The sequence below is a fragment of the Aquarana catesbeiana genome, linkage group LG05 (genome assembly GCF_042186555.1).
Source record: "Aquarana catesbeiana isolate 2022-GZ linkage group LG05, ASM4218655v1, whole genome shotgun sequence".
Taxonomy (NCBI): domain Eukaryota; kingdom Metazoa; phylum Chordata; class Amphibia; order Anura; family Ranidae; genus Aquarana; species Aquarana catesbeiana.
The window spans coordinates 625868031-625886443 of NC_133328.1; the positions used below are offsets into that span (position 1 = coordinate 625868031).

General features: G+C 41.6%; 1 protein-coding gene across 1 annotated transcript in view; it reads right to left on the reverse strand.

Annotated features, from left to right (window-relative positions):
* Positions 1-18413, reverse strand: part of COL22A1 (collagen type XXII alpha 1 chain) — a 424543-nt gene that overhangs the window by 205482 nt on the left and 200648 nt on the right. The window contains exons 22-24 of the mRNA XM_073632290.1: positions 18208-18261; positions 8628-8681; positions 1571-1624 (exon numbers count right to left, since the gene is read on the reverse strand). Coding sequence (XP_073488391.1) covers positions 1571-1624; positions 8628-8681; positions 18208-18261 — 162 coding nt within the window. The remainder of the gene's footprint in view (positions 1-1570; positions 1625-8627; positions 8682-18207; positions 18262-18413) is intronic.

Sequence of the window (18413 nt, forward strand, 5' to 3'; positions counted from 1 at the left end):
TCTCAACCCAAAAATATAAGAAAATATTTGATTAATGTGTACTACGTAGGTGACCAATCAATAAACAAAATAAATCAAAAGTAGAATTATATACTAAATAAATCCTGAATAATAATAACAACGAAAATTATAACAATAATAATATCCTGAATAATAACAACAATAATAATAATAATAATACTAATAATAATAATAATTATTATTATTATTATTATTATTATTATTTTTTTTACTTGATATATCTTAATTATATTATATAAAACACAGCTAAAAAAAAAAAGGTAAAAACTTTTAAACCCCTGGGTATTTCGGGTAGTACGAACCCCTCACCTACAAATACTACAGTATATACAATGGGGTTTTTTTTTTTTTTTTGGTGGTATTGTCTTGAAAAAAATTCATGTTTTAGGCAATCCATAGACAAAAAAAAGTAACAAAACTAATAACAACACATTTTATTTTCTACTTTGATCAGTGCTAGTTTAAAAAAAAAAGTGTTACTGTAGATAAAAAGTATGCATTTTATTCTATCATGCTTATTTTTAAAAAGTGGAATAAAATAAAGTGCAGTAACACAATATCTGCTGTAACACTTTTTTTTAAGTGAACATTAAAAAATAATAATAATAAATGATAAAAGTTTAAATCATATTGGTTAATATAAAATGAAAAAAAAAAAAAAAACACACAGAACAAAGGGGAAGATGGTCCTTTTCATACAGCAACTCCTGGTTATCACTTTGACAGTCGGGAATTGCTGGCAAGCGACTGGAAATGTTTTTAAATACCTTTTCTTCTCAGCAACAGTTTTTCATCCGGTTCTCACACTGCAGTGTTCTGTGCTGTGCAGAGCAGAGTAACAGCCACCCCCCTCAGGACAAACGTCCTTACATTTGTTTTGCAGAGAAGGTAAAAAGGTCTGAGCTATTTAAATCACTTGGTCTAACTTTGGTGCCTACTGGTTTGCACCATCATGTTTAAATACCCTGCACAACTGCTAGAGATAAGAAATGTAGGTTGTTAGTTCAAGGTCTACCTAACTGCATATCTATTTCTGCAACTTGGGTTTTAAGTTCTAATTAAAATAATTCAAGAGTTGCCAAGACCCAACTATTTCTTAAGCCTCCCTCAAAGTTTAAATAAAAAAAAACAAAAAAAACACAGCTTGGCTGCAATACTCACCTGATCCATCCTCCGCAGTACTCTTTCTTCACCACAAGATGTCCTCGGTCTTCCAGGTTGAATGACACTCCATGTCACTCAACTTGAAAGACTGAGAAAAGACTGAGAGTAAGGTGTCATGGCTCCGCCCCCTTAAAGTATATTAATGCAGAGAGCAGGCTTCATCCAGAACTCTTCAGCACCGAGGGAAGACTGAAGTGGAAGAGGACCCAATGCATCACTTGACTGGCCAGAACCTATTGCTGGAATGGGCCTCAGGGTGATGGGAGGAGACATGGGGCTCAGGGTTGGGCCAGTTGACCAGTGACATGGACAGCTTTTCATGCACTGAAGCACAGATCATTATATAATAATACTAATAATAATAGCAACAATAATTCATACATACCTGGAGACCCGTTTCACCCGGGGGTCCAGCAATGCCAACTGGCCCAGGAGGACCCTGAAATGAAAGAAGGAGCTGATTATTACAGTTATAGTGCATTGACTTCTCGAATGAACAGAGATGGCCAGAGGTTGCCCCCAATTCTATGACATAAAATATCAACCTTACAATATTTTTTCCCAACCACACAGAGGGTGAAGGGGATGTTCAGAACCTCTGTCTTGTTTTTACTGCCATGTGTGTATCCTAGTTGAAGAGGGTTAACCCCACTCCCCCTCGATTTATGTCCCAGTGACATTCACACCCTTGCATTTCCTCTCCATTGGTCATTTGGACAGGAAGTAAAAGGAAAAATCTTAAGGAGGACACAGACAGCAGTATATGAACTTCACAAAAGTTCTTCCTCATATTCAGTCTAGGTCTGGCCACTAAAATATCGTCTCTGATTGAAGGTAACATCTGCGGTGAAGTTGGTACAATGGTACAGTATATCATGAACATGTGACATCATGGAGAATAATATGTAAGGAGATCACAGGTATCTTGCCAACTGACTAATCTAGATGGATGCATCCACTATCTAAAAGGCCACATTGGACAGGGAGATAGCACTCAACACAACACATGAACAGGAACGGCCATACATGGATTGGAATTTGGACAGGTTCCTGCGGAACTGACCAAATTTTGATCCGTGTTTGGCCAGCCTATGAATCAGGAGAGTAGATGTAGTCATTCTGCCTGAATCATTCTGAAGTGTGTGTAATCATGTATCAATGTTTATCTATCAATCTCTATGGAGCCGGTTCACATATCTCTGGGACAGCTGCAGAGTGCACTGCACAGAAACACTGAGCATCTTTGGTTAACTTTCAAGGCCCAATTCAGGCAAAGATTCAGCCCTGATTCGTCCCTGAAACAGAGAATGGGGACGCACTGCGATCCACAGCCGGTCCCAGTGCGAACCAAGCCTTAAAGTCTAAACCGCTGGCAACAAAAGTGAGTACACCCCTAAGTGAAAATGTCCAAATTGGGCTCAATTAGCCATTTTCCCTCCCCGGTGTCATGTGACTCGTTAGTGTCATAAGGTCTCAGGAGTGAATGGGGAGCAAGTGTGTTAAATTTGGTGTTATCGCTCTCACTCTCTCATACTGGTCACTGGGAGTTCAACATGGTACCTCATGGCAGAGAACTCTATGAGGATCTGAAAAAAAGAATTGTTGCTCTACATAAAGATGGCCTAGGCTATAAGAAGATTGCCAAGACCCTGAAACTGAGCTGCAGCACGATGGCCAAGACCATACAGCGGTTTAACAGGTCAGGTTCATTTAGAACAGGCCTCGCCATGGTCCACCAAAGAAGTTGAGGTCACGTGCTCAGCGTCATATCCAGAGGTTGTCTTTGGGAAATAGACGTCTGAGTGCTGCCAGCATTGCTGGAGAGGTTGAAGGGGTGGGGGGTCAGCCTGTCAGTGCTCAGACCATATGCCACACACTGCATTAAATTGGTCTGCATGGCTGTCGTCCCAGAAGGAAGCCTCTTCTAAAGATGATGCACAAGAAAGCCCGAAAACAGTTTGCTGAAGACAAGCAGACTAAGGTCATGGATTACTGGAAACATGTCCTGTGGTCTGATGAGACCAAGATAAACTGATTTGGTTCAGATGGTGTCAAGCGTGTGTGGTGGCAACCAGGTGAGGAGTACAAAGACAAGTGTGTCTTGCCTACAGTCAAGCATGGTGGTGGCAGTGTCATGGTCTGGGGCTGCATGAGTGCTGCTGGAACTGGGGAGCTACAGATCATTGAGGGAACCATAAATGCCAACATGTAATGTGACATACTAAAGCAGAGCATGATCCCCTCCCTTTAGAGACTGGGCCACAGGGCAGTATTCCAACATGATAACGACCCCAAACACACCTCCAAGACGACCACTGCCTTGCTAAAAAAGCTGAGGATAAAGGTAATGGACTGGCCAAGCATGTCTCCAGACCTAAACCCTATTGAGCATCTGTGGGGCATCCTCAGATGGAAGGTGGAGGAACACAAGGTCTCTAACATCCACCAGCTCCGTGATGTTCTCATGGAGGAGTGGAAGAGGACTCTAGTGGCAACCTCTGAAGCTCTGGTGAACTCCATGCCCAAGAGGGTGAAGGCAGTGCTGGAAAATAATGGTGGCCACACAAAATATTGACACTTTGGGCCCAATTTGGACATTTTCACTTAGGGGTGTACTCACTTTTGTTGCCAGCGGTTTAGACATTAATGGCTGTGTGTTGAGTTATTTTGAGGGGACAGCAAATTTACACTGTTATACAAGCTGTACACTCACTACTTTACATTGTAGCAAAGTGTCATTTCTTCAGTGTTGTCACATGAAAAGATAGAATGAAATATTTACAAAAATGTGAGGGGTGTACTCACTTCTGTGAGTACATCCCTCAATACATAATAATAAATACATACATAATAAATATAATATAGACAAAATGTATCTAGATATCTGGCTATCCATCCAGCCATCTAACTATGGTATTTATGATATCTATCTATCTATCTATCTATCTATCTATCTATCTATCTATCTATCTATCTATCTATCTATCTATCTATCTATCTATCTATCTATCTATCTATCTATCTTTAATAAATAAAGAAAAGAAAAAACTATCAACGTGTATTCTATCTATGTCTATCTATGTCTATCTATCTATAATAAAAATAATATAATTAAAATGTACTGTATTCAGATATCTGTCTATCCATCAAGCCATTAAACTATCTATGGATTTACATTAAATAAATACAATATAGAAAAAAAAATATCTAAAAATCTATCTATCTATCTATCTATCTATCTATCTATCTATCTATCTATCTATCTATCTATCTATCTATCTATCTATCTATCTATCTATCTATCTATCTATCTATCTATCTATCTATCTATCTATCTACATTACACATACATACCCTGTTTCCCCGAAAATAAGACCTAGCGTGATTGTCGGCGATGGCTGCAATATAAGACCTACCCCCCAAATAAGCCCTAGTTAAAGTCCTTGTAGGTCTTCTTTTCAGGGTAGGGCTTATTTTCTGGGAAACAGGGTAGGGCTTATTTGGGTGGTAGGGTTTATATTGCAGCCATCACCGTCAATCATGCTAGGTCTTATTTTCGGGGAAACAGGGTATATACATCTACACTATAGACAAAATGTATCTATATATCTATGTTTAATACATAAAGAGAAAAAAATATCAAAGTTTATTCTATCTATCTATCTGTTGGGTTATCTAAAGTGGATATAAAAAGTCTACACACCCCTGTTAAAATGTCAGGTTTCTGTAATGTAAAAAAAATGAGACAAAAGACAAATAATTTCAAAACTTTTTCCACCTTTAATGTGACCTATAAACTGTACAACTCAACTGAAAAACAAACTGAAATCTTTCAGGCGGGGGAGATAAAAATAAGAAACTAAAATAATGCATAAGTGTGCACACCCTCTTATAACTGGGGATGTTCAGAATTAAGTAATCACATTCAAACTCGTGTTAAATAGGAGTCAGTACACACCTGCCATAATTTAAAGTGCCTCTGATTATCCCCAAATAAAGTTCAGCTGTTCTAGTAGGTCTTTCTTGACATTTTTTCTGGTCTGATGAAACCAAGGTTGAACTTTTTGGCCATAATTCTAAAAGATATGTTTGGTGCAAAAACAACACTGCACGTCACCAAAAGAACCCCATACCCACCGTGAAGCATGGTGGTGGCAGCATCATACTTTGGGGCTGTTTTTCTTCAGCTACAACAGGGGCCTTTAGTCAAGGTAGAGGGAATTATGAACAGTTCCAAATAACAGTCAATTTTGGCACAAAACCTTCAGGCTTCTGCGAGAAAGCTAAACATGAAGAGGAACTTCATCTTTCTGCATGACAACGACCCAAAGCATACATCCAAATCAACAAAGGAATAGCTTCACCAGAAGAAGATTAAAGTTTTGGAATGGCCCAGCCAGAGCCCAGACCTGAATCCGATTGAAAATCTGTGGGGTGATACGAAGAGGGCTGTGCACAGGAGATGTCCTCACAATCTGATAGATTTGGAGTGTTTTTGCAAAGAAGAGTGGGCAAATTTTGTCAAGTCAAGATGTGCCATGCTGATAGACTCATACCAGAAAAGACGGAGTGCTGTAATAAAATCAAAAGGCGCTTCAACAAAGTATTAGTGTAATGCCCTGTACACACGATCGCACATTCCGACAACAAAATCCATGTTTTTTTTCCGACGGATGTTGGCTCAAACTTGTGTTGCATACACACGGTCGCACAAATCTTGTCGGAAATTCCGATCGTCAAGAACGCGGTGACGTACAACACGTACGACGAGCCGAGAAAATTGAAGTTCAATAGCCAGTGCGGCTCTTCTGCTTGATTCCGAGCATGCGTGGAACTTTGTGCGTCAGAATTGTGTACACACGATCGGAATTTACGACAACGGATTTTTGTTGTCGGAAAATTTGAGATCCAGATCTCAAATTTTGTTTGTCGCAAATGTTCTACCCCCTGCCCCGCCACCATTAGGAATTCCCCCTCTGTTAGTTCTAGGTAAATCAAAGCCTTCTTTTAGAAATAAAACCTTCCTTCAGTAACACGGAATTTACAAGCTTCTGCAACAATAAAATGAGTATTTGTGTGACTCAGAAAACGACCTACCATAGACCGACATGACGGCAATTAAAATGATTAAACATTTCACGTCTTCCAGTTTTAAAATAAATACTACCCATTTATCATTAGAAATGTGTGATTAATACAAAAATCAAGATTTAATTGCCGCGGGATGAGCATACATAAAACAGTGAGTCACAGCGAGGGGAGGATAATTATTCCATTATTTACAATGGCAGAGGGTGGTGAAAGGAGGATTTCTAGCATTCTGATTTTTGAACACTAGAGGGAGCACAAGGGTAAGGAGAGAAATTCCCGGGCCGGATGGATACATTGTAAATGTAGATGAAATAGAGAGATATTCCCACATGATAAAACACATTAAGGGCTCATTTACACTTGCAATAAAATGTGGCATATGGCACGCTTTTTTATAAAGCGCTCTGAATGCCAATCAAAGCCCTTGTCACTAAATAAAAAACTTTATAATCCTGTTCACACTGTTTGCTTTGCTTAACTTCAAAAATGATACCCCATGTTGCTTTCTTGGTGCTTCAAAGCATCTTTAAAGCCTCCATAGGAGTCTATGACAACACCCACTTGCAGCACCTGAATCTTTTGAGAGGTTTTCATTCAGCATTAGCTTTGCTTTATTTTGGAGGTACAGGTGGGTATGAGATAGCCCAGGGTACATTGGTAAACCAACAAGTGAACCGTAAAGACATCATCAGCAGTCACTTGCGGTTCATGTGCACATATTGTGGGAGTGTCTGGTGCAGACGTCACATCTGGTGTGCAGCAAAGAGCAGTAGAAAGGTGAACGGGGACTGGAGAGAGAGGACTGAGCAGCAGAGGATCAGCAGAGCTGGGGGACCAGAGCAGGAGAAACTAGCAGATGTCACACGTGGTGCATAAAGTGGGAGCAATATAATAGGAAAATAGTGGGTACTAGAGAGAAAGGAAAATCAGAAAACCAGAGGATCAGCAGAGCTGGGGGTTACAACTGAGTGAGGGATCAGCAGAGCTGGGGGGTTACTACTGAGCAAGGAATCAGCAGAGCTAAGGGTTACTACTGATTAGGGAAGCATCAGAGCTGGGAGTTACTACTGTGCGGGGGATCTCAGGAGAGGGGGGGTTACTACTGAGCAAGGAATCAGCAGAGCTAAGGGTTACTACTGATTAGGGAAGCATCAGAGCTGGGGGCTACTACTGAGCAGGGGATCTCAGGAGAGGGGGGGTTACTACTGAGCAGGGAATCACCAAGGTGGAGGGTTATTACTGAGTGGGGGGATCAGCAGATCTGGGGGTTACTACTGAATATGGGATCAGCAGAGCTGGGGGTTACTACTGAGTGAAGGATCAGCAGAGCTGGGGGTTACTACTGAATGAGGAAGCAGCAGAGCTGGGGGTTACTACTGAGCAGGGGATCAGGAGATCTGGGGGTTACTACTGAGTGGGATCAGCAGAGCTGGGGATTACTACTGAGCAAGGAATCAGCAAGTTGGAGGGTTACTATTGAGCAGAGAATCAGCAAGGTGGAGGGTTACTACTGAGCAGGAAATCAGCAGAGTGGAGGGTTACCACTGAGTGGGGGATCAGCAGATCTGGGGGTTAAATAAACCCTTCTGCCTTTACAACCCCTTTAAGGTCAAGGCAAGTGTAAACGAGCCCTAAGAACCATAGGACAGTTGTACCAGAGGTAAACACTTGGGGGCGTAGCTTTAAAAATATACTCATGAGTTGCACATGGCATCCACAGGAATAAAATTAGCAAAAGCAATCAAAAATCATTTTAAAGTGAGGGAAGTCCATGCGACTGGCCGGGCTTCAAGTGCTTCTGTCCTCAGGCCAAACATACGCCGGCCAGACGCACGACTGCAACAGTCAAAACAGCCAGAGATAGAGGGTTCAAGGGGAAGACTGGATCCTCCTTGCCCTTTGCATCATCTCATGAAAGGAGTCCAGCATGTGAGGAATTACACCACCTAGTGGGAGGGCAAATCTGCTATTATTACACAGTTTTGGGTGGAGTGGACCTTTTCCTTGCTGTATTATGATATTTCAATGCAACATTGTGGGAACAGTGTTTTTACTTTACATGAAATATCACTGGAAGGTGTTTGGAATAGAGTGACGTATTCGCCTTGTATCATATACTGTAATGTATGATCGGTCGGTGTGAAGCCACGCTATGAACATACTGTACATTGTGTCATTCCCATCAAAAAGCCACGTATAGCGTGGAGACGGGTCATGCTAAGTTCACATGGGGACAATTATCACACAGAACCTTGTCTGCTGAAAGCCTGAACATGAATATATTCATAGTTACCGTCTGTATACACATGTAAGTGCTGTGACACCATGAGAAGAGGCTTCCTGTCACTTACCGCAACACCCGGTTCCCCATCCACTCCAGGCAGACCACCTTCTCCTTTTTCTCCCTGACAAACAAAAAAATGGATTAGATTTTCAACACATTGAAAAAAAAAATTATTTTATATATATATATATATATATATATATATATATATACACACACAGAGGCATAGCTTGTGGGCCCCAATGCAAAAGTTGACCTGGGGCCCTCCCTACTACCACCCTACCACCTGCCGATTTCACCATGTGCCAAGATACTGCAAGTGGCTAAAGGTTTATTTCAGATCTTTCTTTACATATTGAGATGGTAATTCAAAGGATTGTGGAGAAACCCTCCACATTTTGACATGTTGGACCTCTCCAATTTTATTTGAGTACCCTGGAGCAGGGGTAAGCAACCTTTGAGAGGTGGAGATTTACCTGAATAACGTGAAAGAGATCACCAGGGTACGGTGCCCTTATTAACTAGCAACAAGGTCTAACTACAGTAAATAGTAAGGAAAACTTAGAAAAATATAAAAAATATATAAAAATAAATAATAAAACAAACATCCCTGTAAAAATATGAACTTAGCCTACCTTAAAAGTGGAAAGTGTTTGCAGGGCAGTGGATGGTGTCAGGATGGCAGTGGACAGTGTGTGGACATTGTCAGTAGTGCAGAAAATGGGGTCAATAGAGCAGTGGATGGTGTCAGTAAGGCAGTGGACTTTGTCAGTAGGGCAGAGAATGGGGTCAGTAGAGCAGTGGACAGTGTCAGTCAGTAGAGCAGTGGACCGTATCAATAAGGCAGAGGACGGTGTCGGTAGGGCAGAAGATAGGGTCAGTAGACCACTGGATGGAATCGGTAGAGCAGAAGATAGGGTCAGTAGAGCAGTAGACGGTATTCAGTAGGGCAGAAGATAGGGTCAGTATAGCAGTGGACGGAATCAGTAGGGCAGAAGATAGGGTCAGTAGAGCAGTGGATGGAATCAGTAGGGCAGAAGATAGGGTCAGTAGAGCAGTGGATGGAATCAGTAGGGCAGAAGATAGGGTCAGTAGAGCAGTGGATGGAATCAGTAGGGCAGAAGATAGGGTCAGTAGAGCAGTGGATGGAATCAGTAGGGCAGAAGATAGGGTCAGTAGAGCAGTGGATGGAATCAGTAGGGCAGAAGATAGGTTCAGTAGAGCAGTGGATGGAATCAGTAGGGCAGAAGATAGGGTCAGTAGAGCAGTGGATGGAATCAGTAGGGCAGACGATAGGGTCAGTAGAGCAGTGGACGGTATCAGTAGGATAGTGTTAGGTGTCAGATGGCAGTGGACAGTGTCAGTAGAGCAGAAGATATGGTCAGTAGAGCAGGGGACGGAATCAGTAAGGCAGAAGATAGGGTCAGTAAAGCAGTGGACGGTATCAGTAGGGCAGTGGAAGGTGTAAGTCAGTAGAGCAGTGGACGGTATCAGTAGGGCAGAATATAGGGTCAGTAGAGCAGTGGATGATGTCAGTAGGGCAGTCGAAGGTGTCAGTAGCTTTTTATTTTGTTTTTTCATTTTTACTTTTTTATAATATTACTAATATATATTTTTTACAACTTTATTTTGTATAGTTTTTTAATTTTTTTTTAGCAACCTTGTTGGGGAGGTTTGGTGGAATACCAAGGGTCTAAACAGACCTCTGATGTCTCACTGTTGAGACAGAGAAAGGAGATTGAGGACACAGCCCTCATCCTCTATGCCTGCAGCCTCGACAGAATGAATGAACAGGAAAAGCTCTGTACAGAGCTTCCCGTACATCCACAAACTGAAGTGTAATAAGTCCTGAAACATCAGAAACTGGGGGTACAGGGGAGCACACAGGTGGCCAGACAGCAGGAAATAAGAGTAACCTGGACAGGAGGGGCAGCGGGGGCAGCATATAGAGGAACTGATCCCCTTTCCTCCTGCAGCCACTGAATGTCAGTGGCAGGAAGTGGACGAGAAACCGGATTACAATGGCTGCAGAAGGAAAATGGAGGGGATTAGTTCTTGTATATGCCACCCCCAGCTCCCCTGCCACTCAGGTGTAAAACGAAATGTGACAGGGAGGCCGCACATTATATTTCATTCAGAAGTAAATTACCAACTAAACCAGTGCTAAAGCTTCAAACCCCTACTCAATGCAGCTAGAGGACTCTGCTCCTTCCTCTGTCTGACCCTTCTTTTGCCAGTATATAAACCCAAATACATACATAAACACATCATGTGCAGCTATGTACAAAAACATCATCTGTGATACGCACAGTAGTTTGCCATGTATACTGGAGTAAGATCATCATTTATAGGTAATTCTAAACTGATGACCTGGAACGCCTTTTAAAGTATCATCTATGGACAATTTTGTGTGCTGAAGTTTGTTGCCAAATCACGGCACACACAATTTAAAGGCTTAACGTGTTTGGTATCCATTCACTTGACACAACCTCATCATACCAAAACATTGGGTAACATATTGTTGCTTGTGTGCACTAAAATTACATTAATGTATTTTTTAGACTGAGAATATCTGTTTGATGAAACTGGTACACTAATATTGTGTAACATAAAACATTACAACCACCGTTTTATTCTTCACGGTCTCTGTTTTCAAAAATGATATATGATTTTGGGGGTTTTAACTAGTCTTCAAGCCTAAAGTGTGCATTTTAACAGGTAAAAAAAATGGATTCAAGCCACTATCTATTTGTTATTACTGGGAGGCTACTACTGAGCATTCTAAGCCCCATCCAATTGGTAATTGTAACGACACCCCGAGTATGAAAGGGGTTAAAGTCATTTAGGACATTCCATACTCGAACACAAAGGCAGCTACCGAACACTCCAACCAGCCGAACAAGAAACCCATATGAATAATTCTCCCCCCAAGTACGAGACGAGGATCTGTGTTGAGGGTCAAACAGGAAATCAGATTCTTTTATTAGAACCAGAATACAGTCTTATATACAGTAGAAGAGGAGACGCCCCTCCTGCTCATATTACTCTAACAATACAACTGTAACCAGAAACAGAATTAACATGAACTAATTAACTAACCCCTTAAAGCAGCCGATGCGACTCCGTGCCCTCCTGGGCATTGTATGATTAATCAGGATTTCACTACAGGTCAGACTTGTTGTCACCGAGCCTCACACATTAGTATAAATACAGGACACCTTCTCACAATAGCAGGAACTAATTACAATTAACAATACAAACAGTGATCTCCCCCCCTCCTCAGCTTAGTAGGCAACAAACTATAGTATGAGTAGACTGTCCGACTTCTACCCAGTTCTAGAGGCCAATGTGATCAGCTCTCTCAACTAACATGTTGAGTTCAGCATCAAACAAACCAAGAATTGTCTTTACATATATCCTGGGAGATATTGTGGATAAATATTACTGTCCCATTTTAAGTAATCCAAGATATATTTTCTTAGTCACCCTGTGCCCAAAAGTGACTCCTGTCACAGTAATATTGGGAGGCTACTACTAAAAATTTGAGCCGCCATCCATTTGGTATTACTGGGATGCTGCTACTGAATATTCGAGCCACTACCTATTTGTTCTTACTAGGAGGCTACTACTGAACATTCTAACCTCCATCCATTTGTTAATACTGGGAGGCTGCTTCTCAACATTCGAGCCACTATCCATTTGGTATTACTGAAAGGCTACTACTGAACATTTGAAGCCATTTGTTAATACTGGGAAGCTGCTACTCAACATTCGAGCCACCACCTATTTGGTAATACTGGGAGCCTGCTACTGAACATTTGAGCCGCCATCCATTTGCTATTACTGGGAGGCTGCTACTCAACTTTCGAGCCACCATCCATTTTGTATTACTGAAAGGCCGCTACTCAACATTCAAGCCGCCATCCATTTGTTACTACTGGGAAGCTAATACTTTACATTCAAACCACTATCCATTTGTTAATACTGGGAGGCTGCTACAGAACATTAGAGCCACCATCCATTGTTGTTACTGGCAGGCTTCTACCAAACATTCAAACCGCCATCCATTTGTAATTACCGGGAGGCTGCCACTGAACATTCGAGCCTCCATTTATTTGATATTACTAGGAGGCTGCTACTGAACATTCAAGCCGCCAACCATTTGTTATTACTGGGAGGCTGCCACTGAACATTGGAGCCACCATCCATTTGGTATTACTGGGAGGCTCCTACTGAACATTCTAGCCACCATCCATTTGTTACTACTGGGAGGCTGCCACTGAACATTGGAGCCACCATCCATTTGGTATTACTGGGAGGCTCCTACTGAACATTCAAGCCGCCAACCATTTGTTATTACTGGGAGGTTACTACCAAACATTTGATCCACCATCCATCTGTTATTACTGGGAGACTGCTAATGAACATTCGAGCCGCCATCCATTTGTTAATACTAGGAAGCTACTACTGATTATTTGAGCCGCCATCCATTTGGTATTACTGTGAGGCTCCTACTGAACATTCAAGCCACCATCCATTTGTTAATACTGGGAAGCTAATACTGATTATTTGAGCCGCCATCCATTTGGTGTTACTGGGAGTCTCCTACTGAATGTTCGAGCCACCACCCATTTGTTATTAATGGGAGGCTGCTACTAAAGAAATTAGAGCCACCATTTTTTTTGTTTTTTTGAAGACCTGGGATATTTGCTATTTTTGGGTAACCTGTGCCCCCTACCCTCTACAAGTTTACAGTATAGAACAAATAAATCATAAAAAAAAGGACTGAGGTGACCAAAGCTCAATAGCTGCCATTGGTCTGTTGGTGTATTGTCAGGTCCAGCCCAGGACAGGTCACCGCTGATAGCGGTCGGAGAACCAATCAGATACCAGCAGCTCCTGCAGGGGGGAGCGCTGAATTAACTTTATTCTTATTGATGTAGGACAGTCCTGAAGTGACATCGTGTTCCAGGAGAACTCAGCGTGTAAGCTCAGCAGGCACTGTATACTATTGCCAGTTTAGATGAAAAGGAAGATTTCTATGATGATATATTGCATTTTATACTTTTTGCGTTATTTGGATCATGGAGCTCCTATAACCTGTTCCCAGATAACAAAAGAATCATTTCAGATATGGAATATCAGAACAAGAAAGGGACATTAAAATCTCTTTTTCATAAAGCAGTCATCTGAGACACTTAGCGAAATTTCAATTAGAAACACAAAAGATCCTGTAAAAGCCGCCAGGATCCAGAATGCTCACAGATTGGGCAGAAATGAAACTCGGCCAGCCACCACTTATTTGTGCTAAAGAAAAAAAAAAAAAAAACCTCATTAGACAACGCCGTATCTATCCCGTAATGACATCCATTAACAGGGTGCCAAAAACACAGACGAGAGCTCAATGGAGTCGTATGGCCCATTACCGGCGGTCGTATCCCCCGCACTCTGCACTCAACACACATTTCTCAGCGCGGGAAAATTTCAGCGGAAGGCAGCGAGCTGGGCGGCCAGGAGGCCCGAAATCAGTTTCCACTTGAATAAGCGGATTGAAATTCATTTGTCTTATCTTTTAGGCTGAGACCTTTCCTATTCAGTAATAAAAAAAGATATAAAAGCGAGTTTAATCAGCTCTCCTACTACAGCCGTATTACAGGTGCCATAAGACATCATGCTTTGCAACTTTTCTCAATACAGTTAAAGGAGGACTCTGGCCCAAGTGAAAATAAGGATTGAAATTGAAGCACCACGCGTGTTTCGGGGGGGGGGGGGGGGTCCAAGAGCCCCCTTGATCGGGGGCTTGACTGGCAGCCAAACAAGCTGCTGATAAGACCTGTGCTATCCCACTGGAAAAAATACCATTGTAGGTCCAGTTCACTTCTGGCTTGTTCATATTGTTGCCAGGCTGTTATTTCCAGCAAAACACATTTTAACATGAGTGCAAAAAATTTAAAAAATTGCCCTAGTAAGCAAGTGGTTAAACTTGTGTAAAGATTTGTGAATTAGGTCTAAGGTCTTTTTAATTTTTTATTTTTGGAGGATTGTAGTTCCTGTAATCATACATAGTTACATAGTAGGTGAGGTTGAAAAAAGACACAAGTCCATCAAGTCCAACCTATGTGTGATTATATGTCAGTATTACATTACATATCCCTGTATGTTGCGGTCATTCAGGTGATTATCTAATAGTTTCTTGAAACTATCAATGCCCCCCGCTGAGACCACTGCCTGTGGAAGGGAATTCCACATCCTTGCCGCTCTAATGCCCCGTACACACGGTCGAATTTTCCGATGGAAAATGTCCGATCGGAGCATGTAGTCGGAAATTCCGACCGTGTGTGGGCTCCATCCGACATTTTCCATCGGATTTTCCGACACACAAAGTTTGAGAGCAGGCTATAAAATTATCCAACAACAAAATCCGTTGTCGGAAATTCCGATCGTGTGTACACAAATCCGACGGACAAAGTGCCACGCATGCTCAGAATAAATTAAGAGACGGAAGCTATTGGCTACTGCCCCGTTTATAGTCCCGACGTACGTGTTTTACGTCACCGCGTTCAGAATGATCGGATTTTCCGACAACTTTGTGTGACCGCGTGTATGCAAGACAAGTTTGAGCCAACATCCGTCGGAAAAAATCCTAGGATTTTGTTGTCAGAATGTCCAATCAATGTCCGACCGTGTGTATGGGGCATTACAGTAAAGAACCCTCTAGGTAGTTTAAGGTTAAACCTCTTTTCTTCTAATATTAATGAGTGGCCACGTGTCTTGTTAAACTGCCTTCCGCGAAAAAGTTTTATCCCTATTGTGGGGTCACCAGTACAGTATTTATAAATTGAAATCATATCCCCTCTCAAGCGTCTCTTCTCCAGAGAGAATAAGTTCAGTGCTCGCAACCTTTCCTCATAACTAAGATCCTCCAGATCCTTTATTAGCCTTGTTGCCCTTCTTTGTATTCGCTCCATTTCCAGTACATCCTTCCTGAGGACTGGTGCCCAGAACTGGACAGCATACTCCAGGTGTGGCCGGACCAGAGTCTTGTAGAGCGGGAGAATTATTGTTTTATCTCTGGAGTTGATCCCCCTTTTAATGCCAATATTCTGTTTGCTTTATTAGCAGCAGCTTGGCATTGCATGCCATTGCTGAGCCTATCATCTACTAGGACCCCCAGGACCTTTTCCATCCTAGATTCCCCCAGAGGTTCTCCCCCCAGTGTATAGATTGCATTCATATTTTTGCCACCCAAATGCATTATTTTACATTTTTCTACATTGAACCTGTTGGTCTTGTCAGAAAGAACTTTCTCATGCACTTCCTGTCATAGGGTGACAAGGCTTACTAAGTGTGTCTCTATGTAGAAAAGCGTTGTCATCCTATAGTGTGATCTGGACTACAGAAGGTCACTTATTCAGCCACACTTCACAAGAAGTCTTGTATTTTGTTTCATTGAATACAAGACGTTCTCCGATTGGACGAAGTGCAATACCCGAAAGATTGTGGTGATCACTGTAGTAGCGCAGACTACTACAGTGATTGTCAGCTTTGCCAGCGGTCCCTCTGGCATGAGATATGCATAGATGCATTGCGCCAAGCCTGGACAATGTAATTATACAATTAAGACCAAGGGGTTCAGCTTTAATAATAAATGAATGAATGGTGGAGCTGCATTTATTTGTCTACTATTCCTTTAAAAATAAATAAATAAATAAAGACGGTGGCACAGATTTACTAACACTACACTTATAAAAGTTATGTTTTATTTATTGAGTGTTTAGTTCAACTTTAACCGCTTCAGCCCCAGAAGATTTTACCCCCTTCCTGAACGAAGCACTTTTTGTGATTCGGCATTTTAACTGACAATTGCGCAGTCGTGCGACGTTGCACCCAAACAAAATTGATATCCTTTTTTTTTCCCCACAAATAGAGCTTTCTTTTGGTGGTATTTGATCACCTCTGCGGTTTTTATTTTTTGTGCTATAAACAAAAAAAGAGCGTCAATTTTGAAAAAAAATGCAATAGTTTTTACTTTTTGCTATAATAAATATAAACAAATATATAAAAAAAAATATTTTTTTCCTCGGTTTAGGCCGATACGTATTCTTCTACATATTTTTGGTAAAAAAAAATCACAATAAGCGTATATTGATTGGTTTGCACAAAAGTTATAGTGTCTACAAAATAGGGGATAGTTTTATGGCATTTTTATTATTCATTTTTTTTAATTAGTAATGGCGGCGATCTGAGATTTTTATCGGGATTATGGCGGACACATCGGACACTTTTGACACTATTTTGGGACCATTGTCATTTATTTATACAGTGACCAGTGCTATAAAAATGCACTGATTACTGTGTAAATGACACTGGCAGTGAAGGGGTTAAACACTAGGGGGCGATGAAGGGCTTAAGTGTGTCCCAGGGAGTGATTCTAACTGTGGAGGGATGGGCTACAACTCACATCACAGCGATCACTGCTCCCGATGACAGGGAGCAGTGATCTCTGTCATGACACTAGGCAGAACGAGAAAATGCCTTGTTTACATAGGCATCTCCCCGTTCTGAGGCTCCGTGACACGATCGCCGGGAGACCGGCGGACACGGTCACGCTGTATGCGGTGGGCGCGCGCGCCTGCTATCCCCGCCTCTTAAAGGGGACGTACAGGTATGCCCATTTGCCGTACAGGTATTGCCATTGTGCCAACATATATCGACGTGCAGCGGTTGGCAAGTGGTTAATCATTGTTAAATTATTCAAAACATGTTTTTTGCAAATATAAATGTGCCTATGGATTGCCATCCGTGCTCATTACTTTACGGGTCCACCTGTCCATGGGATAAAGACATTATTTTTGGATGGAGCTTCTTGCCTGATGACAATTAAAGTATTTTTCAGGAACCCAACCAACCCAAAAATTACACAGTAAAAACTTATAGTTTTCATAATTGGTAAAGAAACTAGTCCATCCAGTTCAACCTGGTAGGTGTGTGTTCATGTCCATAATTATTTCCCATATCCCTGTATATTGTGTTCACTAAGATGCAAGTCCAAGAGTCTGTTAAAACTATCAATACTTCCTGCCGACACCACCAATTGTGGAAGAAAATTCCACATCCTTACAACCCTGACAGTGAAAATCCCCCTACGCAGCTTAAGGTTAAACCGATTTTCCTCCAATCTCATTGTGTGGCCCCATATCTACTTAGACACCCTGAGACTAAATAGTTTCCTACCTACGCTGGGATCACCATTGAGATGTTTGTATATCGCTCTCATATCTCTTCTCCAGGGAGAATAAATTTAGCACTTGTAGTCGTTCCTCATAATTGAGGTCCTCCAGTCCCCTTATTAACTAATTGTTGTCCTTCTCTGGACTCTTTCCAGTTTCAGCACATCCTTCCTGAGGATTGGTGACCAGAATTGGATGGAATACTCCAGATGTGGCCGAACCAGAGTTTTATAAAGTGGCAGGATTATAGTTTTATCTCTGGAGTATATCCCCTTTTTTTATACATGCTAGTAGTCAGCTGAGTTTTGCTGGCTGCGGCTTGACATTGCATGCTATTGCTCAGTCTATCTTCTACTAGGCGGTTACACTTTAACGAACAGGTGGCCACAATGGATATAAAAAAAGAGTTTGGCTTACCCTCTGTCCTTCAAGTCCTGGGAGACCGGCACTGCCCTTGGAGCCTTCTGGTCCCTATAGGGAGAGAGTTCATTTACAGCTTTAGGGACATTTTTGAAAAGTTTATCAGAAATCATGGTTTTCATTTATTGACAATATGGTACTTAAAGAATCTCATAAACATAGAATAGCGATTGCAAAAAGGACCAAGATGTCTATTGAGTCTG